The following is a 27,991-nucleotide window of genomic DNA, read 5'->3' on the forward strand; positions in this document are numbered from 1 at the left end:
CATGCCCCTCCTGGTGGTTGTTGTCGGCTGATAATTGACTGGATACGTGGACGCATTTGGCATGGTGATAGATCCTAGAAGGGGCGTTGACATCCGGCGAGGTGTCGAGTTCTGATTTAAATTCGCAGTTGTGTTTGGGCTCCTTGCTCGCCGTGCATCAGTTTGCTGCGAATAGCCAAGAGAGGTCCCAGACATCGATACAACAGAGCCTACGGGAGATCTCTGTTGGCTAGATTGATTGAATCTTGGTTGCTGAAACAGCGCTGTCATCGTTCCGGTATTCGGCGGTGCTCCTCTAGTTGGATATCGATTGTCTGAAGAACCTGATTGACTATACCCAGCATACGGTCGGCCCTGAGGGTTACCTGGAGGAAATTGATATGATGAATCAGGCTGTTGACTCGGTAGAGGCAGCGTGTTGGATAACCCAAATGGTTGAAATGGCATTGTTGCAGCCGTCTGTCGAGGCTGACCTGTTGCAGGACTTTGAAGTGTTGATCTTCCTGTTGCCGGGGGACGATTGTTTCTTGCGGAGGAATTGGAGGGACTTGACGATGATCGTCTGTGTCTAGAAGATGAAGGCCTTCCCGTTGGCTGACTTGGGTTTGGAGTTGGCTTACCCGCTGCACTTCTTGACGTAGACCGGTTACGTGATCTTTGTCCTCGGGTAGATTCTGTGTTAGTACGGGCAGAGGCACTCCCGACGACGTCACGAGACTGCCTGCGGCTTCCTCGATACGGAGCGCCTCGATAGTCGACGTATTCATCCCCGCTGGACTCGGTACTGGCAGAGACGGTAGGGTTTTGTTGCCCCGATGTCCTTGTTACACTAAAAGCGGTGGTACTAGGTGTAGAACCTTGATAATATATCTGCTGTTGGGCTGGAGGGGTTTGCCAAGAAGACGTTTGAGGGATTGCATTCTGCTGGAATCCGGGCGAAGGTTGATAGACTTGGGATGGCTGAGTGCCTGTAGCTTGGCTGAAACACTGTCCAGTTGGTGTTTCAGACTGATATCTCGTAGGTTGACCATAGACTGTTGAACTGCTTGTGGGTAGATCCTCTGACCGAGACGGTCGATGACGCTGTTGCCTGGAGGGTTTCGCTTCTCGCGTTGTTGACGACCGTATATCTGGGCTCTGTGACGTCCTTTCCCCTTGTCTAGATCCCCGCGACGCCGAAGTCAACTCGGTATTTGAGGAACTTGACGCTTGTGGTTGACGATTTCTGCCAGTTGACGCAGGCTGACCTTGTAAAGAAGGCCTGGCATCTCGCGTTGATGTACTTTGACGAGGGTCGGCGATACCCATTCTTCCAAGCTCACCTATCAAGTCCTCTGAACTACGTTGTATAGCTCTGAATCTTTCTATCGACTGTCTTCTTTCAAGTTCTGATCTAACATTACTGTTCTTTCTTAACGCCTCATCCATCTGTCTCTGCAGGCCTGCTGTCAGGCGGCCAATTTCTAAAAAACGGCGGCTCTTAGAACTAAGCATGGTGTTAGTGGACGCGCAGTAAGTTGAATTGTATCGGGGAATGTACTTGTCTTGAGACATTTTCAATTTGGGTCAAACGATAGTTGGGTGGAAATTGAGGTATCAAAGCTTATCATACATCGAAGAAGATAGGCCAGTAGGGAAACAATAGGTTGTGGCAGTCTATTTATGCCTTTTTAGCATCAACAAGAACCTTTGGTGGGTGAGATTTCACAGGGCAGAGCCTCAACTCGGAGAACCCATCTGCTGACACCCTTTTTGTGTGAATTGTCACACTGGATTGCTATAATATCACTCAGCTGAAACCATTCTGCAGTCATGCAGCCACACCCAAGTGATCCAGCCAGTTAGGTGATGCCACCTTTCTGTCGTGAGGGGTTTATGCAGACGCCTTGATCAGTTGAGAGCCTACTTTCAACCTTCATTATCGATGATAAGGGAGGGTTACATACTGGCAGAGGGAGACAAGAAAACTTGAGACCTTTATCCTAAGTGATGGAAAGTCTTGGGCGATTTAGTCTTAGTTTAGGGGAGTCTTTGTAAAGTTTATTCTAGCATCCTCTTCTAAAGTCTTATGTTTTCTTGATCCCTGAGGTTTGGCCAGCTACCTACGTTACTGGTTCCGGTCCGGCAATAGTGACGGACAGCACATTACCAGAAGCTCTATCGTAGACCCCTTCACAAACTTTGGGGCAATGGCAGATGATTTAGCCGAGAGCCTGACTTTCGAGGATTTGGAAGTGGCTATTCCAAATCTGAGAAATTGCTTGAAAAGCATGTTGCAACACGATCCCGATTTCTGTTCAACAGCTACTTTGCTTGTACAGACGCTTCGAAAGTATTATCTCTTATCACAAAACGAGCACAAGGGGATTCAAGTGCTCTCGAGGAGTCCATCACCTTATTGCAACAAGCTGTCGATGGTTCTTCGGTCGACGATCCCAATAGAGCTGAATCGCTTATGAGCCTCGCCTTCGCCTTAAGCCTTCGTTGTGACGCGACAGAATCTGACAGCGATGCTAGAGAAGCTTGTCGACTAGCATAAGAGGCCGTGGACGCTGTAGGTAAGGATAATCCGTTGTATACTACAGTTTTGCAATCAGCATATCATTTCATTGGCAAACAAGCTCTCAGACTCGGACAATGAAGACGACTTGGAAAGAGTATGCGAGATGCACAAATCCATAATATCGGTCACAACAGTCGATCATCCCCAACTGAGATCACCATTGCGGAGCTACGATGATACCTTGTTCAAGGGGCATTTGTCTTTCGGACATACAAGTGTATTTGAAAGAAGCAGTTCATGTTGCTACGAAAGCGAAGAGGGATCAGTGGCTTGATGAGGCCTATGGTGCTGAGAAGGCCATAAATGTAGGAGAGAACACGCCAGGCGAGGATAGGAGAGAAGTTGATGTCGAAAGAGATATTATTTCTCTTGATGTTGACGATGAACAAGGTATTCCTGGTGTGGGGAATGCTCCATCACACTGGATCCCATATATACATTTGGGTCCATGATTCTCAGTTTTCCGCCTCGGATGTCTCGGAAACTTCAATAACGCGCAGATTTATCTTTATCAAGAAACCAACTATATTATTACCCCTTTCACCACTATCTTTTAAATCTGTAGTCCTCAGTTGTACTCATTTGGTTGTATATCCAACACTTTCAACAATATCCCAAACCCCAACATGCCCGATGCAAATATTACATAGTGCCTGAATCATTCATCCATTCTCATGAACTGAAGAGTTGCGCAAGCTTTGACTTGCCCTCCTTGCCCTCCAACTTTCTAATCTCCTGCTTCATCGCATCAATGCGGTAGTTCTTCCATGCCTTTTCTATCCGCTCCTTCGCCTCAGGGTTCTTGGTGATAGTGCGTGACGCCGATGCGGTGCCGGACAAAAGACCTGCTTCACCACCGATGAATAAGCCGCCCACGGAGAAGAAGAAGTACGTGGCTGCGTCACCCCACTTGGATGGTGTAAGGTGAGCGGTGATATCCGGGATAGGTTCTGAGAAAGTCAGTATTGTATTATAGTGCTTGCGCGAAGGTACGACGTACCTGTACGACCATCTGCAAATCTGACCTCTACAGGCTTCTCCATGGCTTTGAAGGCATTGAAGTACGTCAATCGCATCTTTCGCAGTCGAAAAGCAGCCAAGACGCCCAGACCAACGCCGAGCAGCGATCCGATTTTGGCGTGGTTTGACACTTTACTCCCGGCGCGTCTCAAGATTTCCCGATCGTCGTCATTCAAGCTACTAATTATTAGTATGAGATTCAGATCCCATTGCAAGGCGACTTACTCATGCTGAAAGTGCTGCTCCGCTAGGTCCTGGAGCTCATCACTCCGCCCAGATCGAAAAGCGGCAAGACCGGACATGTTGTATTGATTATCGAATAAAATCAATTTCCGATGGAAGAATGAGGGGTTGGAAGAGCTAAGAAGAGCAGCGAGTTATGAAATCAATAAATACCTTAAGTAGAGATCTTTGGAAGACGTTGGACAAGAGCGGGTAACGCTGACGTCACCACCATTTACTCTGCCCGAATCTGTTTTAGCGGAAGAAACACGAAGAACTGATTCAGTAAAACGTCATTATTATACCGGGAACATGTCTTGGACGATTCTGACTCAGTGACCATGACCTCAATCAATTTATGCTTCTTGCTATCATTTGTGCTGGCTCTGAATCAAAGCCTCCCACTCTGTCAAAAGCCCCATGATCTCAACGCTCTGATCAACGTTCGGCGATGGCCGTTCAGCTGCTTTAACACCGCGGGATAAATAATCTTCCACCTTCTTCACTTGATATCCAAACGCGTCCATATCTGCTGGTACGATGATTTGTTCTGTTGAACCGCCGTAGGTTTTGATCTCGATGATGTTGTCGCCTGCAATTGGCAGCCAAGGGTTCGTGATGAACCTGATCCTGCCTTTGTCTCCGAGAATAGCGAAGGATGAGTCGTTGCCGTAGCTGTCTGTTGATTGAAGACTAGCAAGAACGCCGTTGTCGAAGCGGACTGTTAGTGATGCGTCGCGGACATGGACGCTCCCTTCTGTTGAGATGTTGCCGAAGCCGTGCAATTGCCGCTTTGCAAAGGCATCGCTGCCAAACGCTGTCTCGATGACGAAGTGCAGAAGTGAGACTGGATAACAGCCAAGATTGTAGATAGTTCCCATGCTGAGAGGATTGGCCTTCTTCCAGATATTGGCTGAGTAATATCCCGAGACCCCTCTCACCGTCCCAATCTTGCCCTCAAGAAGCAATTCCTGCGTCTTCTTCATCAACGGATGTGTGAGATACATAAGCCCCTCCAAAAAGAAAACACCCGCATCCTTCACAGCCTTCTCAATAGCCTTGGCATCGTCCATCGTCGTCGCAAGTGACTTCTCAGACAAAATCGCCTTGCCTCGCTTAGCAGCTGCCAGAACTGCGGGGGTGTGCATATGATTCGGCAGACCGACGTACACGACGTCTATCTCAGCCTTGTCGAGTAGCTCATCGATAGAGGTGTATCGCTCTTCGATGCCATGTTTGTCGGCGAATGCTGTCAGGCGGTCTTCGTTGCGACCGAATACTGCGGTAATGGTGGAGTTTTGGCTGGCGAGGATAGAGCGGGCGACGACGTCGGAGATGAAGCTCGTTCCGAGCATTCCCCAGCGCAACACGGCCATAATGAATAAGTGATAAGCCCAGATGAATCAATTTAAAGGTAAAGAAAAGGTGGAAATGACTTCAATGGCGTCTTTTTATAGCTTGGGCGGTATCGTCAGCATTTGGAGGTTTGTTGTTGTGAAGCCGCTAACGTGAATTCGCTTATCTTGCTTATCTAAACCCGTCCATCTCCGAATATTACCGCTTACAAGCTGCCATTTCCGTCCTACCCTGAGGCTATTCACTTCTGAATTACAAACCAGTAATGAAGTACAATTTCTATATCTAGGGCTACATGGATCAAATTTACGGCCTCGCATTTTTACCCTCAGCGATACTTTTTCTTTGCATCAGTAAATGTCTTGCCCTGAGCAATATCCCGCGCCATATTATCGTCAGCCTCAACCTGTGCTGGCAAAATCTCAACGATCTTTGGGAGAAGTTCCTTCGGCACGCAGACAACGCCATTTAAATCTCCAAATATGATATCCCCAGGGTTTATCGTGGCATCAAGAGCAGGATCCTGCAACTTCACAGGCACATTAACCTGTAATACTTTAGTCATGAGCGCCCTCCGTTTCGTGAATATCACATCACATACCTCACTGGGGCGAGCAACCTCATAAAAGCTCGGCGTACCGACATTGCGAGCAAATACCTTTAACCTGTTAATTTGAACCCTAACCACGCCATGGGCAACCTACTTGGTAGTCTAATTTGCGATGATCCTGCAAATCTCGAAAAGTACCGTCGACAACCGTGCCGACAGCTCCAGAATACTTGGCACGGGTACTCATCAAACCACCATACACAGCGTTGAAGATGCCATGAGGCGCCGAGATGAAGACTACATGATCTTTTGGGATAGTATCAATCTTTATGCCGTTAGAAAGGGCTCATCATAAATAAATAGCAGCCTACGTAATGCTCCTTGAGCTTTGGTGCATTGGTCTGAGTGTTGCGAACAAACTTGACAGTGTATGCCGGTCCGATGAGCTTTTTGTCGCCTTCTTGTCTGAGAGGTGACCACATGCTCAAGTTGGGAAGAAAACCGCCATGAGGAACGCCCACTTTGAGCAACGCGCCTGACACGTCGCATCTGCACCAGAACTCTTGTCAGTTTTATCACGGTGATGCACCTTTTTTATGCTTACGTGGAGTACGCGCGAAGCTTCTCAGCCAGCGAAAGGTTTGGAGATGTCATGGTGGATAACGTTGCGGTTGTGGAGAAGTAAAGACGGGATGGAGTTTGGTTGGCGACGAGGACCTTGTGAAATGACCTTGAAACGCTCATTGATGCTGAATTTGGGTATTTATATAGTCTTTCCTAAGAAAGAAATTCATATGGGTTTTGGTGGGTTGATATGGGCGCACTTGGCTCTCGGCAAGTTTCCGGGATTTCGTCCGGGACAACTTCCGGGAAAGTATCCCGGAAGATATTCACGTTGGGAGCACGGCGAAAGGTTCAGTTGATATCTGTATAAATCGCACACAGATTCCCTGTAGTTAAGATACTTGAATTTTTCTGTCAAGTACTTTCTGATCTTTCGCTTGCCATCATGGCTGACTCCAAGCCAACGGTCTACGTCTTGGACCCCTACCATCCAGACGCCATCGCAGTGCTGCAGCAATCATCCGACATCAATGTTGTCCTCCCAACAGATCCAAAAAAGGTCCAATATGTTGAGAACGCCAATGCAGTTATGCTCCGCAGCGAGACTCGTCTTGGTGCAGATGAACTATCCAAATGCAAGAAGCTGAAATACATCGTCAAGCAAGGCGTTGGCGTCGACAACATCGATCTCAAAGCAGCTGCTACAACGGGTATCAAAGTGTACAACACTCCCGGCTTGAATGGAGAAGCAGTTGCTGAGCTTACACTGGCTTTGGCACTGACTATTTCTCGGCGTGTCGCTGAGATTGATCGTCGAACGAGAAATGGGGAGGTTATCGTGAGGAGTCAGACACTAGGGAAGAGCTTGTTCAAGAAGACCTTGGGAGTTATTGGGATGGGGAACATTGGACTCGCTGTTGCCCAGAAATGGGTTGGAGCTATGGAGGGCAGTATCGTCGCTTATGATCCATTTTCAGATGGGAAACAGTGGCTCAGCACCTTCGGGGAGAGCAGGTTTCGCCAGGTATCAAAGCTACATGATCTTTTGAGCGCATCGGATGTCGTAACTCTTCATCTACCTCTTACCAAAGACACCGAGAACATCATCTCAACCGCAGAGTTTGCCGCTATGAGAGATGGTGCAATTCTGCTCAATTGCGCTCGGGGAGGCATCGTTGACGAGGATGCATTGTTGACTTCACTGAAAAGCGGAAAGTTATTTGGCGCTGGTCTTGATGCCATGGTGGTTGAGCCTCCGACTATTGAGGCATACCCAGAGTTGCTGGCGTTGCCGAACGTTGTCTTGACGCCGCATGTTGGTGCTTCGACGGTTGAGAATCAGAGTCAAAGTGGGATGGCGGTTGCGGATATTACGATGGCGCTGTTGAGGGGAGAGGAGAAGGGGAATAGAGTAGCTTAGATGCATGAGACATCATTTCGTCCTCCGTATATACAGAATACTGTAGATTTTTATGAATACCTTTCCTCGCATTGGTGTTCTTATAATCGAGATTCTCCAATAAGCTGACGTACATCTCATGGTGATGCGGCGTAGTGGAGAGCATTAACCCGAAGTAGACTCAAGCTTTTCCGTGATCAGTCACTCCAATGCTCACTCCATCTCGACTTGTCATCAACCTCTCTTCAGTTACCAGATCACGATGAGCCTCTTCCTTCCAAATCCCATCCAAAGTAAGCGGAAAATAAAAATAAATTGCGTCTCACGAAAGACATATGCCACCCAACAAACACCATAATGCCCAAGACAAGGCGAGAGCGAAGAGAATCCCCGCCCCGCCCAAAGAAAACAGCTCGATTGACATGCAACAACTGTCGTGCCCGCAAAGTCCGCTGCGATGGAGGACAACCCGTCTGTGGTATATGCATAGCATACAGTGAGACTTGCAAATATGATCGGCCGCCGCCCATGACTCAAATCCGCGCTATGGCGGATAAGATAGCGCAGCTTGAGCAGACGATCAAAGACCTTCAGAACAAGAATGGAACCAGCACGGCACCTTGTCAAGCTGGCGCGGCAGAAAGCGCGATAGTGCCAACGCTCATAGAGCCTCTTCCGACCATTGAGGTTGCGGATGGCAACATGTATCCCACTCGGTCGTTTTACGACACTACATCCGCGGTCCATGATCCTGGGGATACGCCATCGCAAGCAACAACGGGTCAAATCACTGTCGCACATAGCCCCGAAACACGTCAGCCTCTACCCATGGAAACACCTGAGTTAAAGTTCTGGGAGGATCAAGCCGTCGAGAGCGCAGCAGTTTATCTCACCATTCCAGAGGAAGTGATTCGACGTCTTTTCGCGACGCATTGGACGTGGGTTCACGCGAACTTTATGTTTGTCCCACGAGCTTTATTCTTTCGCGACGCCGCAGTCGGTGGGAAATTCTTCTCCCCATTTCTGTTGAGCGTGTTATGTCTGCACTCGACGCGCTTCAGGGAACGGCATTTGACAGAGCAGCTGCTTGCTAGGGCAAAGTTGGAGTTTAGTCATGAGATACACAAAGAAGGATCCATACCATTAGTTCAAGCACTGCTTCAGTTTAGTGCTCGCGAAATCGGTAGAGGATCTGTATCGCAAGCTTGGCTGTACGGCGGGATGGCATTTCGAGTTGCTATTGACATTGGCCTGTTCTCACTATCACCTGGGAAATCTGAGGACGTCGTATGGATGCAACTCGGGCGTCATCTCGCATGGTCTTGCTTCTTCTGGGACAAGACTTTGAGCTTGTATCTTGGAAGAACGCCGTCATTACCTGAGCCGCCGAAATGGGACCCTGCTTTACCAGAGGAGCCAGAACCCGAGTTATGGCCGCCTTATCCAATTCCAGATGATGAAGCACTTCAGAGCTATCAGCCGAGACCATCGCACTTGTTACTGTGCTTTGCATATACTTGCAAGATCAGCCTTATCATCAGCGATATTCTCTTCAGTATTTATGGAAGCAAACGAACCAAAGATGTCTTGGACTTTGTGCAGACTACGAGGGAGAGGCTGCATTCCTGGCGTTCAAGTTTACCATCGGCTTTGCATGTGGATTACCAAGCCAAAATATGCCCGCCTACACATTTCGTAGCCCAACAGTAAGTCCACAATGCCCTGACACTATCATCATTCTAACACATGTTCAGAATGTTATACCATACCACCATGATCCTACTCCACCGGCCGTTTCTCAACAACCCAGCGTGCTGGAAAGCATGTCAAGAGGCTTCTCAAGCCGTAGAACAACTTCTTCAGCTCCTCGATAACACCTTCGGCTTCCAGCGTTTCACTTACATCATGGCTTACTGCACCTACACCGCAGCCACGGTCGTCGTGCAAGACATGAAAAGCGGCAGGCCTGATACTACCCAGCGATTCAAGATGTTTATGAGAGCTCTGAACGCCATCACAGTCAGCTGCCCTGGCATACAGCGTAGCATAAATATTTTGAAAAGGGGACTTGGTGCTGTGTCGGCTGAGCAAGAACCCCCGGATTTTCCGGAGCAGGCCCCGCAGATACCGGCATTTCCTTATACGGATTTCGGATACGATTTTGGTGAAGGGGTGGATGCGACGAGTCATGACACGGCTGCGAGCTCGAATGAATTCTTTGACCTTGATTCTTTTCCGCAGTTGTGGTTTAATGAGTTCTCTGATAACGTGTTTGATGACATTCACGCCGAGAATCCAGCATAAATAAATAAACAGGGTCGTATTCAATTGGGATGTCACTTGTGGACTACATAGAAAGTCATGATCGACATTAATACCACCACCCTGTCATATATGATATTAAAAATTAAAAGAAACATGCACGAAACTTGAGATTGAACTGAGCCCTGCTCCAGCTTTCTATCGTCGTGCATATGATGAGACTCATTTAACATTATGATAGTGTTCTACCCTGAAGGTTTCGCAAAAACATGGAGACAGTGGATAGACTCCATAGTTCGTATTAACTCTCGAGCTTCGACCATCTGTTCTGGATCTCCTTCCTCTTACTACTGGGTTAGTTGAAAATCACGGAAGATTCCGCGTTCTGCAAAGACCAACAAGCTCAACCGGGAACTGGCCCGTGCATACGCGTGAAGTTCCCGTCTCTTGAGTCACAGGCAGGTCATTAGCAGGCCGTGATTTCGAATGTGCCATGAACTGATGTTCGACTTGTCTTCATCCCAAAATGGGTAGATGGGATTTGTAGGGTATGCTGTCAGATCCGGCGGTGAGTACTAACACGAAGATAGGAAATTTAAGCATAGGGATTGGGTTCGTGAAAAGCTTAAACCCTAAAGAGGAAACCTCACCGTGACGGGTTTAATCTCAATAATACTTTATCAATCTATTCAAGATGAAAACTGGGGTATTTTACGATGCCCTGAAAACTCTACGCGAGTCAATGCGACATAATAAACGAACATTTCATCCCCTATTCTTTCCGCCATTTTACATAAATATTAGCTATAAACACAAGTCCAGACGCCTCTTGACTAATGATCCTTTTAGCCTTGTTTTTGACGTACAATATTGACAAAGTAGCGCCGGCCCGCTGCGCTCGAGTCATAGGTAGTGTGGGATAGTGGGATGTCCAGAATCGCTAGCATCAATCACCTATTAGCTACCCTATCAACCCTCACTTCTTCAAGCCACTCGGCAGTTAGGATGACATGTGAGAATGTCTGTGGCGCCGGCGCTGTCTTCCAAAAATCCGCGGAGCTCCGATTTCGTGGCTTGCGTCTTGTCTTCTTTTCGCCTATCACACGGGCAACGCCACGGGAGGGGGAAAACAAGGTTATCATCAGGCATTTCCCCCGAGGTCTGGAATTGATTCTACCCCAGGAACCAGGAGAATGCAACGGCTGTAACAGTTATGCTACCAGTAAAGCGGATGAAAGAAAATGCCGCGATGGAGATGGTGTGAAGAGGAAGAGGTATCTAATGCAAAGGAACTTTTGAGTCGAGGGATTGCTTTATGTCTGAGACGTGCTGATGCATGAACAAGACGCCTTGTCCTTGAGCGGACGGCAACTCGGCTGTCGCACCCACATTCCGTGGGCACTGATCGCATCGGGAGACGGATCACTCGGTTAGTTAGTCACCCTCAACCATTCTAGATCTCTACCTCTGGCGTTTTCCTTCCTTATCACCAGCCCTGCTAATTGAACACATGGCATGATGCAATCAGGCATTTTGTGCATTAGCCCAGCCCAAAAAGCAACACAACACAATATCCCCCAACTAAAAAGAATCATGAGGAGAGAAGGGGGGGTCAACAGAGTTTGGTCCAGCTCATTCCAGAGAAACAGGGGTTCACAGCCTGATACGAATTACCGTAAAGGAGGGCTGAAAATAAATTCGCCCTAGCGATCTACCCCGGCTTCTCAACCTTACCCCTTACCGACAAGCAAAGCGGAAAATGATGCCTAGACCAGATGCCGAAGTCAAAACTTTAAATAAATGCACTGCTCATCCCCCTCATTTCTCCCCGCGCGGTAGCCACGAGTCAAGACCTTACAGAACGGGATTAGCTGGGCGCTGCTTGTTTGACCAAGCTCGTTAGTTCGAAACCGATGTACCCAACCGTTGACACCTCCCCATGGGTTGGGCTGCGACTTGCGGAGAACCCATCACTTCACTTGTCAGGATAGCCTGAGCACTGATGTCTTCTCGCAACCAACGAGCCAATCTCTTACCGCGGAGTGCACTGTATCCGACGCCATTGGAATCAAGGGTATCCCTCTCTAATTTGCAATGGTCAAAAACTAATCGACCTCTTTCCTTTTACGAGGGGGGGATTATTCGGGAACTTTATGATATGACAGCCAGTCGCCAGTCCAGCTGAGATCCAACTAGCTGGAAAGGAGGGTGATCATCGAGGCCAAGATCTTCATTTAACGCCATCAGTGTCACATTGCTTTTTCCTTCTCTTCTTTTCCTTCTTTTTTCTCCGGCTTTTCCATTACTCGTTCTTTTCTTACCAATCCATACCACCCTTTGACGTTACCTTGATCGACCGACAATGGCGGATGCAGCGGTGCCGGTGTTTTTTGAGCTCAGTTGGTCGATTTTGATGACCATCTGCATGGGCAATGTCTTGCTGGGATGTCTCGTCTGTGGTATCACCAATTGGACGCTCCTCGCCGCTGTACCGATGTTTTCGTCAGCGGCGGGCGCCATCGCTAACGGGTTGTGTTACTACGTGTATTACCAGAAGCACCCTGCCATGATGCTTGCGATCGCTTCGGTGTTTGCAGATATTTTCTGGCTGGTATGATTGATGCATGACTCAATTGGGCGTGCCGAGCTGACGGTTACTAGCTGCAAGAAGCAGGTCTTCTATTCTACAGTTACATCATCCTGAAACGAGTCCTTCGAGGTACGCGATGGAGGGTCTTCATGTCAATTTTCTGGTCAGGCATCGCCGGCATCTGCGTCGTTCGCGTCATTATCATCACCTTCCGGGTCAAATCAATCCTCGCCGGCAATGAGGATCTCTTGACTACCATCAACCATATCCACATCGCCTACTTCGGTCTCATCGCGTCGCTCGAATGCCTCAGCGCATACTTCCTCATCGTCCTCTTTACATCGGCCAAGACTTCATCTGCCGAGATTGCGCGCAGTGGTGGTCTTTTCCAATACTTGGCCCGAAGCACGGAAATAAGAGTCGCTCTTCTGGCTCTGCAGGGTACGCTTCGCGCTGTGACGCATTCATTCAAGACGGCTGGCCAGACGGCGGAGAACATTGCTACCCAACTGGACCGATTCTTCTACGCTGTCTTCTGCCTGTACTCCATGGTGTTATAGTAAGTCTTTCTCTATTCTCACGTACCTTTTTCGGGGTTAATCTAACTTTTGTAGCATCGATCTTCTTTCGTCCAAACTCAAGTTCAACGGTACCCAGGATTACCCCTCCTCTCGTGATCGCTATGTCCACCAGAGCAGCCAGCCTGGTCGCTTCACCTCAACACAAAAGGATGACTTTGCCCAAACTAGAACGGAGCATGTCGTCGGTGTTGACGGCGGCACACGTACCCATAAGACCCGAAATGATTCTACAGATCATATCATTGAGGGCGGTTCCTCACAAGGCGACGGGTCAATTAACCTGGAGGACATGGACCTCAAGGGCAATGTGATCAAGAAGACGGTTGAGTTCAGAGTCGTGTAGATTAGCCATTTCTCATTTTCGTTCGACGCGTTGAAGATACCAGATGTAATGTTTAGTCTAGTCCATTTTCAATCTCACTTTGTAGTGGTTAGATAGCGTATCTCAAGATTCATGATTGTTGATGACAAGATGGGTTTACCCCGCCAAGTGATCGGCTCGGTTCGTGAGATCGGTCGATATCTTCCGAAACGAATGATAACTGACATGACAGTTGAGAGTCAGAGCACGATGATCCGGCACGATGGCGCAAGACCCCTTTTTTCGTATCCACTGATCAGCACGCCCGTCTCGAGGCATCTTAAGGCCAAGTCATTTCCCCATCCGGTTCTCGGCCGAAGCTGAAACGCCGGAGAGTGTAGAGATCGTCAGCACTGCAGATCTCAAGAGCCTCGCTTGAACTGTGACTTTGAAAGGCAATAACCCAGCTGATAGTGTGCTAATAAGATAGATACAGAATTGAGTTAAAAGCTGTGACTAGACCAGGCGCATGAGAAGACAGCAACAGTTGTCAATGTCTTCTCACTTATATAATCTTAGCTGGCCATCGGTACTTAGCGTATTCATATCAGGCCCCGAAATAGTGCTATTATCTGAGGCCTTACATTAGACTTTGGAACTATACCTTTCTGGAAATCATTTGCAAAGGATCCCCTCCATCTATCAAGGCATAGCTGCTGGCGGTGTATGCAACCACTACCGTACTCCTTGACAGCCTAACCCGCATCATTCAATGCACCATTTACTCCTCTCATTGTCGAAATACGCGCCGCTGATCTTATGCAATATCACACTAACCACAGGGGCAACGTACAGTTGTCTAGTTGTACCAGAAATCTTCACTTATTGCGGTGTATCTATTTCCGAGCGTCAATAACAGGAAGTGTAATCCAGCTCGCCTCGCCGCCGACAGTAATAATGTTCTTTCCATCGAAGATCTTAGTGTCTCTATCATCCGGATGTTCATGAGAGAACCTTCCTACGCCCTGAGTATCGTGACCTGCAATCTCCAACATCAAAGTCTCTTCAGGCTCAAGCACCACATTTGTAGGCCAAACCTCAACATCCACTTCATACTTCTGGTTCTCCTCAACTGGCTGCACGTCGGATGAGTAGTAGTTGCGGTAAGGCAAATATTCCTTGTGTAATTTGTTGCTCTCATCCACTTTGCGCAGGGAGACTCGCTGCCAGCCTTTCACGATGGGAACGGGGTCACCCATTGTGCCAGTGTAGAAGACTTCTTCGCCTTTGGCGTTGAGCTTGCGAAGGGTGATAAACAGATCGATGTCTGAAGGAGGAGCGGCATCAACCGACCTTCGAGCCGCAGCTACAGTTAAATGGGCGACGATATGGCCTGTAATCTCCAGAGCAAAAGGGGTCTTGTATCCAAAACGGATAGGCTCGCTGTTGATGCATTAGTCCTGGATTTCTCGATAGGATCAGACATTATCGCTTACCCATTCAGAGCATCATAATTGATTGTGCTGATTGACGTTGACGGTTTCGTACTCAATGAATTGTCAGAGGTCAGGTAGAACCTAGTGTAGTTAGTCCCAAGCAATGGCCAATCTGCCTCGTCTCTGCTGGGAAAACCACGTTCGCGGTCAGGGTCATCAACTCCAGCTTCACCCTTCCGCAACGTAAGGCGAACCCTCGGTTGCTTGCCAGACTTCCAGCCATCTTTATCGTCATCCTTCAGAAAGGAGTTGAAGAAAGATAGTTGGAGTTTAGCCGACTCGGGGTAGTAAAAGGGCAAGTCGTGTCTACCAACAATGAAGTGGAGAAACTTGTATTCGGAGCTGGCGCGGATCCAACCGAGGACGTTTCCTCGGAGGTGAAGCAGGATGCCTCCCTTATGCCATGTCAGAATCACGTTTCGAGTCTTGCACAAAGTGTCTTACTTACCCAATTGGCGACACTGAGCAGAGGAACCTCGATAGCCTCGACATCAAAGTCTCGAGTACGATAATACTCCTCGTCACGAAACTTGTGTACAGCAGTGTCTACTGTCTGATCTCGACGATTCTTGAGTAAGGTCTCCTCGTCAAGGTCACCTTCAAGGGTATCCTCGCCCCAGCTTCTAGCGCTGCGGCCTGGTTTGCCGTACTGGTTTGGACTAACTCCATTGTTCCACCAGAAATCTAGATTGAACCATTATCAGTGATGCTGAGTGAGTGGAACTCCCATCTCTAGCTTACCAATGAACCTGTCCGAGAGAATACCTCCATGTCTTACACGGTCCCGGTAGTAATCACTCATGCCCTCCCAAGGGATGATAGCAGCGAGTCCCTTGGGCTTCCTCGCAGCGACTCTCCATTGAGTACCGGCATAGTAGCTGATTCCAAGAAGGCCAACCTTACCTGAAGACCACTCTTGCTCGGCAGCCCACTCAATGACATCAAAGAAAGCTTCACTTGTACCACGGGACATAGTATCAAGGAGACCAGGACTTTGACCAGCCCCTCTTTCGTCAACCCTCAAAACGATGTAGCCCTTGCTTGTCCAATAGGCAGGATCAGGTGTCTCCCAAGCTGAATGCGTGGACTTCATTTCAGGATTTAGCTGTTCCCAGCTTTTCTTGTAGAATATCTCATAGGGAACATCTTTTCCGTCTTTTGCATCATATTAGCAATTAGAAAAGGCGCACATAAGGTTTGATGGGGGTCCAACGTACACGGGCCGTACGTAGCGATAACAGGGTATGTTTTGTCGCCAAAGGGAGCCGCATCCTTGGGAAGAAAGACATTTGCTCGAAGAAGACCCTTCTCATACGTATTGAGTGGGATGTCAATATTCCTGATAAAGACATAAGGAAAGCTATCCTTGTCGGTTGTGAGGTACTTGTTTTCAGCCATAGTTACTGATCTTTTGATGATAAGATGTTGATGGCTCATGTGACGAGTCTCATTCATGCGCATCCATTTGTGTGCATTTATTAATTATTGCGCCTTTAATACGTCTAATTCTCCGAGTTACTGTCTGTGCCATCAATAGGCTCTCGCTTGCGTGATACTGGAGACACTCAAGTCTGAATTCTGACATGGGTGATGTGGTCCCGAGCCGACGACTCCTGAAGAATCTACAATGAAAACAAGAACCCTAACTAAAGACCCCTGGTCGGAATCCGGATCCTAGAACTCCGAGAAAGTATCAACTCCGTTGTCGGTGATGATTTAGTTTGCTCTCCAACGCGCTTCCCATCAGCAAATTGTCAAATTGTCACAGCCAGCACCACTACAATGTCTGCTACCAAAACATCCACGACCAACGCCCATGGCAGCCATGTGCGGCTTCAACTCGATACCCCTTTAGAGAATACTTTGCAAGATTACAAGATCCATCACTCTTCTCACCAATCTTCATTGGCGATTGACCAGCAAAGCGGCGATCGCAATATCGTGATTATCGCGGGAATTTCACGAGAAGCTCAACCAAGTGAATTCGACTCTTCTTTAGCTCCTCATCCCACAGTGCCATATCCAGTATCAAACCCAGGGTGGTGGACCGACACCTTCAGGCGTGTTCCTGATTACCGGCCTATCAATCAGCATCTGGATCTCAACGAGAGACGGCAGATGCTCTTATTTACAATTGTTGGCGGCATTATGGTCAGAGGATGTTGGCTCATGTCGGTGAGTTATGGGTGCGCATGGCCTTTACCGTTAGTCACCATGTTAATCTTTATTCCAGGTTTGGGCACAGGTTTGGAGGAACACGGCTGGAAGGGTAACAGATATTGGCCTCTCAAAAGTCGGAGGGGAGTGGTAGACATGGCTGGTAGAACACGTTCAACATTAGGATGGATGGAGGAGGTGTGAGAGTTATATATTCATGTATCACCTCAAAGAACTTCTCATAGTCTTCCAGGAAAGACTGGACATTCTCAAACTGTGCATATAAGAGCGAGGAAAAGCTTGAACTAAAGCTACATGTTCAGAAACGCTTCAGATGTTTTGACAGGGCTCTCTGATAAGAATGTTATTTTGAGTTGCTAGTCCCCACAGCTGATGGCTCACATAACGCGCCTCACACACGTTAAAGCATTAATATTGCCCAATAATGCACACATATGTTCTCCGTGTCAGGGTGTTAGTGAGAGTAAGACAAGATAAAGGCGCTCATGCTACGAGGCGGTCAAGCGGACAATTGAATGATATCTAATGTGATTTCAGCATCTATTGCATCACAAAACTCATTGTGGCTGCCTGTATTTAATGTGGTTACTCTTATTGATCTATCTGCAGTACCATCTTTCTACATAGACTCGCCCCAGTCGCCAAGCTGATACTGACTATTACACATATTCACAAGCTCCCAGCACTCTGCCAGAAACTTATTCGGACCCCGATCCTCGTGATGACCAGCCGCACCAGCAGCAAACAAAGTAGCCATGTAATGATCATCCGTCCCATGAGCCTCCTTATACCGCGGATGTTTCATCAATCGAGTAACAGCTCTTCGTAAGTCAGGCCCCGTGTTCTGCGTAACAGCATCTTCCAACGCCTGCCTGAACTCAAGAGCAAAATCTCCAGGTGGAACAGGCTGTGCAAAGTTGTCTCGATACGTAAGCATCTGATACCAATGGTTCCGATACAAATTGTGTACTGATCCACCACTGCCTATTATAAGTGTATCCTCGTACCGTAATGGCCGCAGAGCAGCTCCGATCTTTGTGTGTAGGTGCGGGTCATATCGTGCGTTCATCGAGACGATGGTTGTAGGCAGCGGGATGCAATGAGGAAACATGCGGATGACGATCAGGAAGGTATCATGGACCCATTCGAACTTGGGGTCAGCTTGGGCATTGATGCCAGCTGCTCGTAGCATGTCGATGACACGTTGTCCTCCTTCAAGATCTGCTACCATTTTGTATGGCATGTATCGAGCTTCTGTGACGCTGCCCACGGGATCTTTCTTCGCGTCAGGGTTCATGCTTACTCTGACTGTGTCGTAGGGAGAGTCCCAGTGCGCACCCTGGCAGTTATTAGCTTACTCATAGAGTCGTCATGTTTGTTGCACAAACCATCATGACAATTTGCTTGACTCCACGCCGCAGACACTCATTGCCAATGTCTTCCCAAATTCTAGCTGGCTGTGACTCTTCTCCAAGCATCATGGTAGATCCATGAGCGAATAGAAAGACCGGAGTCGGCTCTTGTGCGTGTCGTCAGCTCCATGACACATTTTCTGGATTTCAAACATGACTTACTCTTTTTCTGTGCTGGTAAGCTACCCATGTTGACTGTGAAGATGCTTGCTGTGTTGCTTCGGTGTCGATTGATAACCAATATGTCGTGGTCGCTTCGGGCTTGTCTGAAGGCATCGAAATTTATTTCTTATTGGGCAAATCATCGACACTCCCGTGCCTTTGTTATCACATGAAAGGCCTATAGAGAAGGATTCGGAATATGTGACACTGCGTACTGCGACACGACTCTATTGTTCGCTCCTGTGTGGAGCCGAGCCGAAGCCCCTACATCGGGGGGCGGAAGTGTCGGTGATAATTCTACCGAAAAGGAAAACGTCGACGTCACGTAGATCAAATGTGTTTACTTTTATGTCAGAACAGACTTGAGCAGCTGCCAATTGAGTAGACACAAGCTCAATCCACAAGACCCTAACAAGCACTGAAACGATGGCCTCAGCATTGGATCAATATCGCACCGTCAGCGCAGCATGGGCGGAGGGTCGACTCGAGAATGTGTTGCAGCGACAGAAAGAGCTTGCCTTGTTACATGCCAACATCAAAAGCTCATCTAGAAATCTAATTGAGGCCATATGCAACGGTGAGTGCATCTACTGCATACTATGCCGCTGGCGTTGGTAGACTAACAAATCTGGGACAGATCTCCAAACTTCAAAAGCAAGCGCAGCTGATGAAGTCCAATTGACCCTCGACTCGATCAAACATCTCTACGACGACCTTGACTTTCCGAGTACATTGGTCAAGGAGAAGCAGATCAAGAAGGGAGGCAGTTCATCTAGCAACTTGATTGCTCTGGGTCCCGTTCTAATTGATCCCTCTCCCTACTCACCATTTCTCAGCGTAATTGCACCGCTCGCTGCAACTGCAGCAGCCGGAAGCTCCGCAATCGTATTGGCCACATCAACGTCTGACAAGCTCAATGCCGAGCTTCACACCCTGATCACCAAGAGTTTGGACGTCGAAGCTTTTGTCATCACAGAGAGTGACTCGGCTGATATCCGTCGAGAGCTCAGCAAACAGCACTTTGGTGCTGCTGCCCTACAGAACTTGTCTCTGCGCGACGACCTCTTTGCATCGCTTCACAAAACAAACCCATTGATCAGAGTGCTTTCGCCACCTTCAGGAATCTCCGCTGCGTTTGTTGATCGCTCTGTCCAAGATCTCCGAGCTGTCGCGAGTCACCTTATATCCTCTGGTCCGATAGCACCTCGCTATAATCCTTTGCGAGCGCCACGTCTCGTTTTTGTTGACGAAATACATAGTTTGCAGCTTTACAAGCTCATACTTGCAGATTCCAGTGCAGATGCATCACTGTCCTTTGGCGACAGCGGAGACCAAGCTCTGGCTTTCGATAAGCTTCTAATATCCGCATTTCCAACCTCGAGACGCAACCTGCCGAAACACGTATCCGGCCATCTGCCTGCCGTCATAGCATTGGATACTTCCGAGTATGCTTTTCGTGGGACTTTAACATCTGGTTTATAACTAATTCCTTGTCAGTGCCATTGTAGCTGAACACGTCCAAAGGGCCGTGGAATTGTTTGCAGGCAGCGATAACGGCCTTCTACTAGTGCCAACTCGAAGTTTGGACCATGGAATCGATATTCTCGGCAAGATGTATGTCTCGTGAATAATCTAGAATAGTTACCTGAGATTATGAGCTAATATGTCGGTATCAGTAACGCAAATAACCCCTCGCAGGCAACGTACATCTTTGCATCCTCTGAGGCTTCTTCCTACGTCGCCATGTTCACGAACACACTTCAGGTTTTCATCAATGCCATCCCTCAGTGGTCACTGGGTAAGATCTGAGATGGGCTTGATACAAGCGCACCCGCTAATTTCTGGTTTATACAGTCACTATTGCTCCTTCAACACCATTCATCGAGAGTCGCTTGCTATACCGCAGAGAAGACTTTTCTGTCAACAAACCAATCTTGCAAGACTTTATTCATCGGATTGACTTCGTCAACGCAGAAAAGGAGTCTACTTGGTCTCTCTTGTCCCATCGTTTGCAGCTGGCTAAGATCAAACAGCCAAAAGGCGGAAGACTGAGTTACTTCGAGCGAGGCCTGTTGGTCGGGCTGGCTCTATCACTAATCGCGGTTTCGGGTACGGGACTTGGTATCTACCGAGGTATTCTACACTTTGCCAAGCGGTCTTGATTTAGGAAGTCGGCTTAGTACCCTTGACTTACCCGGTTTATGTGGCTGAACTCCGAATCGCATTTCATGCCTCGCAGGTCTTAGATTACTCAACAACAAACTCTTTCTCATGCAATAAAGAAAGAAAAACCTATGTATTTTTAGATTATCATCTGGTGCTCTACATAATAGAAAAGGCTTTTCTTGCCTTTTGGGTTTCGTGGGTATGTAACGGTAAAACTAAAACAGGCTGCTCTCGGGTGAGCATTCTACTCCCCAGATCTATTATTGCTAGATAAATTGAAGGTTTTATCTGCTGGCGGAAATCTTCCGTCACGGAATAAGCACAACTTTAGCAGCCCCACATAGCCATACTGTGGAAAAGGCTGGGAAGTAGGAGGATGAAGTGCAAAGGCTAGAGACAGTTACTTTTTCGCGTCAACTACCACAAAATCTCCAAGTGACTGACTGTTGACACTTAGTCTCATGAGCGCACATCGTTGTGTCCGACTCATTCTGTTCAAATGTTTTCCCGGTAAAAGATTCCAACAGTATCCGTACTACACAAGGAGACGATACAGTACCTCGTTGCCGATTTGAGCTGGTGGGGCCGCGTGGGCGAGCCGGTCACCAGGCCTTGCTTGATGTTACCAGATCAAAACGCTACGCCTTTGACCCGAGAGGGTTCGCGATTTGGCCTTTTATAAGCCTTTTATGGAGTGCCTAACAAGATACAAGCACCATTCACAAAACATCAGATCCAGACGCCATGGGTCTCAACGCTGGCAGTTCGCTGAGAAGAGTCGTCACCTACCACAAGGGCCAGAGCTCTGCAATCTTATCAGATGAAGAGCTGGAACTCACCTCGGGCTTTGGAAGCAACGCGGTTACCATCTGGAGAAATGACAAGTACCCGGCTGAGCTGGTTGACAAAGACCCTGTCAGCACCGATCCAGTAATCTATACACCCGGCTCACTTATTCGAGTCGTCGACTTTCCGCCAAATTCCTCAGGCCATAATCATAGAACCGCATCGCTTGACTATGGAATTGTGTTTGAGGGTGAGCTAGAGATGGCGTTGGAAGATGGTTCCAAGACTATTGTTCGTGCAGGCGATGTCATTGTGCAACAGGCGGTAAGTGATGTACGTACAAGTTCATTTGAGTTGATACTGACATAGTGTATCTGTAAGACGTTACATCAGTGGAACAATCTTACGGATAAGCCAGCTCGACTTATCTTTGTGCTGTTACCGTCAGAAAAGACTGTCAATGGTGTCAACGTCTCGGAGACTGGCGTGCCTGAGAAATATCTTCCGAAGATTTCATGAGAATCGGAGCATGTACCTAGCTGGCGCTTGGGGGTTGCCACAGATTATGGTTGCCGAAATACTTAATCTAGCACATAACACTTCTTAGAACGAAGACTGTGAAATAAACATTACAGTGGCTGCTTCTCGCTCTATACTCAGTGGATCCTCCACCATTCATGAGATACTTGATTGCTTGGCAAAGTGTTTGTATATGTAACTAGAGAGTCTTGAAATCTCAAACAATGAAAGGATAATTGGTACAGTGTGTCTCGCGATAATCTTACTAAGATGAGTTTACCAAAGTCGACTTTTTATCCATATTATCGAATTGTTGCATGTTCAGGGTGGAATATACAGTATTTTTAGAGTCTGAATTACACATCACTTATAGCTCTGGATCCCTTGAGTTTGTATATGTAATAGCTGGAATCTTGTATTCTAGCTAGCAATGTGTAAAATATCTAAAGTCTACTGAGGATTCTTTTCAATGACGCGAGTAACAAGGTCGCTAAGAAATGTCTAATTAGCATCTTTCTGCTTGAAGCTCAAGTTTAGCATCAACTTACGTGTCCATGTACGCCCTCACGGTTGCGATCTTGCCGCTATCATTGAAACCCAGTACCCATGTATATTCGTTAGGGAAAGGGTCGCCGCTCTTGGTCTGGGTATCCACCGCCTTCAGCTCCACGGCAGCTTGGTTGCCCTCGATGATGATGTTCTGAACCACGAGATGGAGGGGACCTGCCCACGTGGATGACAGAGCCCTTGTCCCTTGTTGGAACTCCTCAATGGACCTGTAGCGACCAGAGACCTTGCAGTGGGTGCCTATACTACAGTGAGCTAGAACGAACCAGAAACTAAGATATCAGGAGATGGGCCATACCTTTCACAGTCCAATCGACATTGGGCTCGACGTTGGGCCAGAAGCTGGCCATATCGCCCTTGCTTGGGCCCGCGAAGATGTTTCGGACGTGCTCGTGGGTAACCATCTTGTGAGTCTTAGTGGCAATCAACTGGAGTTGTAGTGTAAAATAGAATGGGATGTGTTTGTTCTGCCAGCCGACTACCGTTTCTACTGTATCCTGATTTTTAAACATGATCTGAATGTGGGGTTCGCGACGCAGCCCCAACGTTGCAATGGAGTTTCGTCCTTAACTCCGCTTTTACAGTCACGGAACTCGTCTTTCCGAGAGTCGGCATGACCGTGTGGAGAGGGCCCGAGGATTCAAAGGGAGGGGGAAGTTCCCATGCGTGGAGCCGAGATGGAGGAGTGAGATGTCTGCTGTACGGGAGGATTTTGGGAGAATCGTTTCCGAGTTTACGAGGTGAAACTAAGCGATTGGTGCAAATTGTAATGGATGATGGCTTGAAAAATGATATTGACAATCGTGATGGGTGTCTAGCAGAGGGAAAGGAGTCGGCTACGGCTTAAGCGTCAGTTAGTTTAGTCTCAGAACGATTTCAGCTTATAACGATGGTTTTCCAGTAAGCCCCAAAGGGGAGACGGAGCTACCTTGGTCTAATGGTCTTTAAAAAAAATCTTCTAGCTTTAACCAGTGTGAAAATGCCTCTCAAAGTTATAATTGCTGGTGCAGGCTTGGGTGGCCTGGGCGCCGCTATCGCCATGGCCCGCGCTGGCCATCATGTAGAGGTACGATTTTATGACCTGCTCTATAACGGCCCATTGGAAGCTGAAAGAAGTAGATTTTTGAACAATCAAGATTCCTTAACGAGATCGGTGCTGCAATTCACATTGCCCCCAACGCTACCAGGGTACTCAAGTCCTGGGACATCGACTTTACCGAGCTACAAGCCGTCTTATGCAACGCCATCAAGATCTACGATCATAAAGGGAAGCCCATACTCGTCACTGCGGTCAGTCGTTAAAAGGACTCTGTGTAGCTCTGTATACTAACGCTCCAACTATCGTGAAGAAACTCGAAGAACTTCAGAAAAGTATTGGCAACAAGGATGAATGGCTCTTGACTCACCGCGTCGACCTGCACAACACTCTTCGCAAGGCAGCCATGGAAAAGACATTCGCGGGAACAATAAAGATTCACACTGCAAGCAAGGTGGTTCATGCGGTGTGTACATGCCTGGGACTATCTCGGCCAATTTGACTGACAATACGAAGGATGCAGAGAAAGGCGAAATTACTTTGGCGAGCGGAATCAAACACAGAGGTGATTTACTAATCGGAGCAGATGGTGTCCATGTGTGTTGAGCCTTCGCCCTGCCTATAGAAAACCTTACTGATCCTGTATAGTCCAAGGTCGTTTGCTCCGTCGCAGGAGGCCCGCCTGTGCGTGTCAGTACAAAACAAAACGTATTCCGGTTCCTGGTACCTATCGACAAGCTCATGGCGAACCCCATAACCGGGCCCTTTTTCGACAAGCTTGGTTTCGACTGTCAACACGTCTTCACCACTCGAGATCGAAGAATGGTGGTCTACCCATGCCGGAATGCCAAGTTGCTCAACATCGTCGCCATGCACCCAGCTGAAGATGCTGGTTTCGACTCAGAGTCTTCGTGGCTTGCAGGCGGGAAAATAGAGGACTTGCTTGAAGTCTACAGGGAATTTGGACCTGAGCTTATTGAGATGTGTAGGATTGGCGAGGACTTGAAACTGTGGAGTCTGGCTACGAGAGACCCCCCTACCCAGTTCTACAAGGGCAGAACTGTGCTGGTTGGCGACGCAGCGCATCCCATGCTCCCACGCAAGTCACCACAGCATTATCTCACTACTTCAAATTCGCTAACAGTATTATAGATCAAGGACAAGGCGGAGCGCAATCCTTTGAAGATGCCGCAGCTCTCGGGATCTTGTTCCCCGCCGACACGACCGTGGACGATGTACCTCGTCGACTGGAACTTTACAACAAGCTACGCTATCCACGATCTGTCACTGTGATGTTTATGTCAAAGATTAACGACGAGAGGCGAGGCGAGATGATGGATGATCTTCGCAAATTTGTCCCTGATGCGGAACTCCCTCCCAACATTTTCCCCTACCTGTGGAATAACTTTGTCCTTGACGATGCGAAAGAGGCTCTTGCAGCAGCAGCTTGAATCTAGTTAAGAATATTGTCTATAGTCATAGTGAACAGATCTGCTGTAAATTAGGTTGTTAATGCTCTCCTCATCATTATGTGGTTTCTTGATTTGTGCATGTCATGATACAGGGTCTGGCGATGTTGATGGTCCATCCAACTGTTAAACACTTCAGCCCATGGTTAAATAGTATTGTGAGTGACAGTCACTACTGCTCGGACCCTCAATACGCAAGGATACGGATAATCTGACTACTGACGGTGGTATACTCTAGCGCGACTCAGAGTGATAGAATTACTCAACTCTCGGTTTTCATCACTGGATGAAAGGCCTAAAATCGATATCAGCAGACCATCTCCGCTTCGAATACATGGGCGGGAGCCTTCTGCTTACCAATGCCGAGTGGGCACCGGATCAGTGTGCCTTCGGACCCGACTCCACCGGGATTGCCATGACATGGATGGAAGCTTCGGTGGGGTGACTTATGGCACTGCAATTACTGAGGCTTTCAGTGTCTTTAAGCGTGACAATTTATATGCAGGAACGGAGTGAGTGCCAATATCAGTTTTCTCATAATCGGGGCTACGTAGTAACATTTGACAGCTTGGTAACAAACATCATCGATCACAATGACAGTCACTGCACAGCAACTCGATGAGACTTTGTCCTCGGCCAATTTGGCTAAGGACAAGTTTACACCCATTGATCATTCCAACATCCCGTTCGAGGAGGAAGAATGGCCTGTTATAATAATTGGCTCCAGCATGGTTGGAAAGACTCTTGGTCTTATTCTTGGGTATCATGGGTAAGATCAGCTATTTGACTGCTTAAAGACTAGGAAGCTGACCCTGAGTCTCAGTATCAAGTCGGTCTCGTTTGATCGCCACTCCAAAGCCGGAGCTCACCCCCGGGCAGCAGGTCTCAATTTTCGCACCAGCGAAATCCTCCGGCAATTGGATTTGGAAGACTTCACTTTGGAGCAAAGTGGCAAAGAGTTCGATCTCAACGCCGGGATGCTTATCGTTGAGAAACTTGTGGGCGGTAAAGTTATAAAGCACCTTCAAGAGCATGATCCTGAGCATGTGAAGAGCTTTACCCCCTCCAACTGGGTATGGATATCGCAAAGAATGTTCGAACCCATCTTGGGCCAGAATGCCGAGAAGTTCAACAGCGAGCAGCGCCATGGCCACCAGGTCCTTCTCTACGAGGAACAGGAGGATAATGTTATTGTCATCGTCAAGGATCTGAAAACTAGCAAGATCAAAAAGTACAAAACACCATATGTCGTCGCATGCGACGGCAACCGAAGTCCTACCCGCCAGAATGAGGGTATCAGCTGGGATGGTCCAGGTATTCTTCGAAACAGTCTCGGAGTCAGCTTTAAGTCAGACTTGAGTCCTTTCATCGGCAAGAGAATGGTTCACGGAGTTGTTTACGTGGCAAACAAGGACATTGGAGGAGGCTTCCGACTGGAGAACGAGGGCAAGCAAGGCATCATCATGGTTAACAACGTCGGATCCAAGACCAGCTTCGAGCCCGGCACTGTCACAGCAGACGATGCCAAACAGTATTTCTACCAATTGTCTGGCTTGACTCCTAATCAGGTGGATCCTCAAATTGCATCCATGAACTACTGGACTATGGCGGCATACACTGCTGGACGCTTCGAGAGCAAGAGAGGTCGCGTTTTCCTCGCTGGAGACTCGGCCCATACTATGCCACCAACCGGCGGCTTGGGCGGAAACACTGGGATAGCTGTGGGTTCTCCTGCCAGTTAGTGAAATGCGGTGCTAACATATGCCGTGATAGGATGCTCATAACCTCGCATGGAAGTTGGCGTACGTCTTGTCTGGGAAGGCCACGCATTCACTGCTTGCAACGTATAACATTGAGCGGCAACCGATTGATGAGTTCACCGTCACCCAAGCATACAATCGGTTCCAGAACAGAATCGCTATGCAACAGCCCCCAGCCTCGGAGGCCCCAGATGAGTCTATTGAGCTGGGGTTCAGATATCCTGTTGGAGGAGCGTTTGTCCCAGAAGAGAAGTACTCACCCCCCAAGGAGCTTTACGATGATCCAGCTTTTCCATCAGCCGTTCCTGGATCTCGATTCCCTCATTCGTATCTCGAAGACGTAGTGTCACCCGGAAAGCCTATCTCAACGATTGACTTGGTAAAGAGAAATTTTCTTCTTGTCACAATAGACCATGACTCCCCTTGGGCTATTGCTGCGAGTAAGGCTGCAATGGAGATCGATGTCTATACTTTGAACGCGACCTCAACCCCGTATAGAGACATAAAGGGGGACGTTAAGAGGAAATGCCGTCTGAATCCGGATGAGGCGATTCTGGTACGACCAGATGGGTTCATTGCTTGGCGAGGCACGCGGCTTGATAGTGGACATGAGCGGAAGTTGAAGGATGGACTGAATGCAGTTCTGAGAAAGTAAACAAACTGTAGGGGCACGGCTAGCATCAGTCATAGACTCAACCTCTTCTATCGCAGTCAGATCATAATAGACAATATTATTAGAAAAGTCGAAAAGCCTCCTCTACTTACTTCACGCTGGGAGTAGAGACGTTCCATTATCTATCATAGAATAGCTTCCGATGCAATGGTTCACAATTAATTCAGTTCATCGTGTTCTTGTGTCTCATGTGTATGTCACTTGTCTATTTTAGCCTCCGCTACTATATACACGACATAAGTCGGCGCCAGATGAACTAAATGGAGCTTTTTCATGACCCCATATCCTGACTGAAATGATCATCAAGGGATGCGCACTTAAGCTTCATGGGTTGCACCGTAATAAGGCGAAGCGCTGGG

At 48.0% G+C, this 27,991-nt stretch overlaps 13 protein-coding genes across 13 annotated transcripts; 7 read left to right on the top strand and 6 right to left on the bottom strand.

The window, feature by feature from the left end:
* Positions 1-3,235: 3,235 nt before the first annotated feature.
* J7337_013215 (uncharacterized protein) lies at positions 3,236-3,885 on the bottom strand (the record flags this gene model as incomplete). Its single annotated transcript, XM_044830711.1, has 3 exons — positions 3,236-3,513; positions 3,564-3,760; positions 3,809-3,885. The coding sequence occupies 3 exons, from the start codon at positions 3,883-3,885 to the stop codon at positions 3,236-3,238; spliced, it is 552 nt and encodes a 183-aa protein (XP_044673986.1).
* A 291-nt stretch (positions 3,886-4,176) lies between these two features.
* On the bottom strand, positions 4,177-5,181 carry J7337_013216 (uncharacterized protein; the record flags this gene model as incomplete). The annotated part of the gene is made up of 1 exon (XM_044830712.1): positions 4,177-5,181. The coding sequence occupies one exon, from the start codon at positions 5,179-5,181 to the stop codon at positions 4,177-4,179; it is 1,005 nt and encodes a 334-aa protein (XP_044673987.1).
* A 308-nt stretch (positions 5,182-5,489) lies between these two features.
* On the bottom strand, positions 5,490-6,365 carry J7337_013217 (uncharacterized protein; the record flags this gene model as incomplete). The annotated part of the gene is made up of 5 exons (XM_044830713.1): positions 5,490-5,708; positions 5,763-5,819; positions 5,866-6,036; positions 6,083-6,260; positions 6,316-6,365. The coding sequence occupies 5 exons, from the start codon at positions 6,363-6,365 to the stop codon at positions 5,490-5,492; spliced, it is 675 nt and encodes a 224-aa protein (XP_044673988.1).
* A 355-nt stretch (positions 6,366-6,720) lies between these two features.
* On the top strand, positions 6,721-7,695 carry J7337_013218 (uncharacterized protein; the record flags this gene model as incomplete). Its single annotated transcript, XM_044830714.1, has 1 exon — positions 6,721-7,695. One exon carries the CDS (start codon positions 6,721-6,723, stop codon positions 7,693-7,695), a length of 975 nt encoding a protein of 324 aa, XP_044673989.1.
* A 525-nt stretch (positions 7,696-8,220) lies between these two features.
* J7337_013219 (uncharacterized protein) lies at positions 8,221-8,612 on the top strand (the record flags this gene model as incomplete). The annotated part of the gene is made up of 1 exon (XM_044830715.1): positions 8,221-8,612. A coding segment is annotated over one exon (392 nt), but the record flags the coding sequence as incomplete, so codon positions are not given.
* Positions 8,613-12,675: 4,063 nt separating this feature from the next.
* J7337_013220 (uncharacterized protein) lies at positions 12,676-13,450 on the top strand (the record flags this gene model as incomplete). The annotated part of the gene is made up of 2 exons (XM_044830716.1): positions 12,676-13,085; positions 13,141-13,450. The coding sequence occupies 2 exons, from the start codon at positions 12,676-12,678 to the stop codon at positions 13,448-13,450; spliced, it is 720 nt and encodes a 239-aa protein (XP_044673991.1).
* An 854-nt stretch (positions 13,451-14,304) lies between these two features.
* J7337_013221 (uncharacterized protein) lies at positions 14,305-16,302 on the bottom strand (the record flags this gene model as incomplete). Its single annotated transcript, XM_044830717.1, has 5 exons — positions 14,305-14,851; positions 14,905-15,299; positions 15,353-15,588; positions 15,646-16,059; positions 16,122-16,302. The coding sequence occupies 5 exons, from the start codon at positions 16,300-16,302 to the stop codon at positions 14,305-14,307; spliced, it is 1,773 nt and encodes a 590-aa protein (XP_044673992.1).
* A 1,399-nt stretch (positions 16,303-17,701) lies between these two features.
* Positions 17,702-18,560, bottom strand: J7337_013222 (uncharacterized protein; the record flags this gene model as incomplete). The annotated part of the gene is made up of 2 exons (XM_044830718.1): positions 17,702-18,421; positions 18,471-18,560. 2 exons carry the CDS (start codon positions 18,558-18,560, stop codon positions 17,702-17,704), a joined length of 810 nt encoding a protein of 269 aa, XP_044673993.1.
* A 522-nt stretch (positions 18,561-19,082) lies between these two features.
* On the top strand, positions 19,083-20,818 carry J7337_013223 (uncharacterized protein; the record flags this gene model as incomplete). Its single annotated transcript, XM_044830719.1, has 5 exons — positions 19,083-19,233; positions 19,294-20,101; positions 20,154-20,270; positions 20,333-20,454; positions 20,511-20,818. 5 exons carry the CDS (start codon positions 19,083-19,085, stop codon positions 20,816-20,818), a joined length of 1,506 nt encoding a protein of 501 aa, XP_044673994.1.
* A 748-nt stretch (positions 20,819-21,566) lies between these two features.
* On the top strand, positions 21,567-22,127 carry J7337_013224 (uncharacterized protein; the record flags this gene model as incomplete). Its single annotated transcript, XM_044830720.1, has 2 exons — positions 21,567-21,932; positions 22,002-22,127. 2 exons carry the CDS (start codon positions 21,567-21,569, stop codon positions 22,125-22,127), a joined length of 492 nt encoding a protein of 163 aa, XP_044673995.1.
* Positions 22,128-22,577: 450 nt separating this feature from the next.
* Positions 22,578-23,098, bottom strand: J7337_013225 (uncharacterized protein; the record flags this gene model as incomplete). The annotated part of the gene is made up of 3 exons (XM_044830721.1): positions 22,578-22,617; positions 22,676-22,934; positions 22,993-23,098. 3 exons carry the CDS (start codon positions 23,096-23,098, stop codon positions 22,578-22,580), a joined length of 405 nt encoding a protein of 134 aa, XP_044673996.1.
* Positions 23,099-23,673: 575 nt separating this feature from the next.
* On the top strand, positions 23,674-25,181 carry J7337_013226 (uncharacterized protein; the record flags this gene model as incomplete). Its single annotated transcript, XM_044830722.1, has 5 exons — positions 23,674-23,760; positions 23,814-23,984; positions 24,044-24,196; positions 24,379-24,833; positions 24,875-25,181. 5 exons carry the CDS (start codon positions 23,674-23,676, stop codon positions 25,179-25,181), a joined length of 1,173 nt encoding a protein of 390 aa, XP_044673997.1.
* A 611-nt stretch (positions 25,182-25,792) lies between these two features.
* Positions 25,793-27,614, top strand: J7337_013227 (uncharacterized protein; the record flags this gene model as incomplete). Its single annotated transcript, XM_044830723.1, has 3 exons — positions 25,793-25,968; positions 26,002-26,920; positions 26,973-27,614. 3 exons carry the CDS (start codon positions 25,793-25,795, stop codon positions 27,612-27,614), a joined length of 1,737 nt encoding a protein of 578 aa, XP_044673998.1.
* Positions 27,615-27,991: the final 377 nt, after the last annotated feature.

The sequence above is a fragment of the Fusarium musae genome, chromosome 11 (assembly GCF_019915245.1).
Source record: "Fusarium musae strain F31 chromosome 11, whole genome shotgun sequence".
NCBI lineage: Eukaryota > Fungi > Ascomycota > Sordariomycetes > Hypocreales > Nectriaceae > Fusarium > Fusarium musae.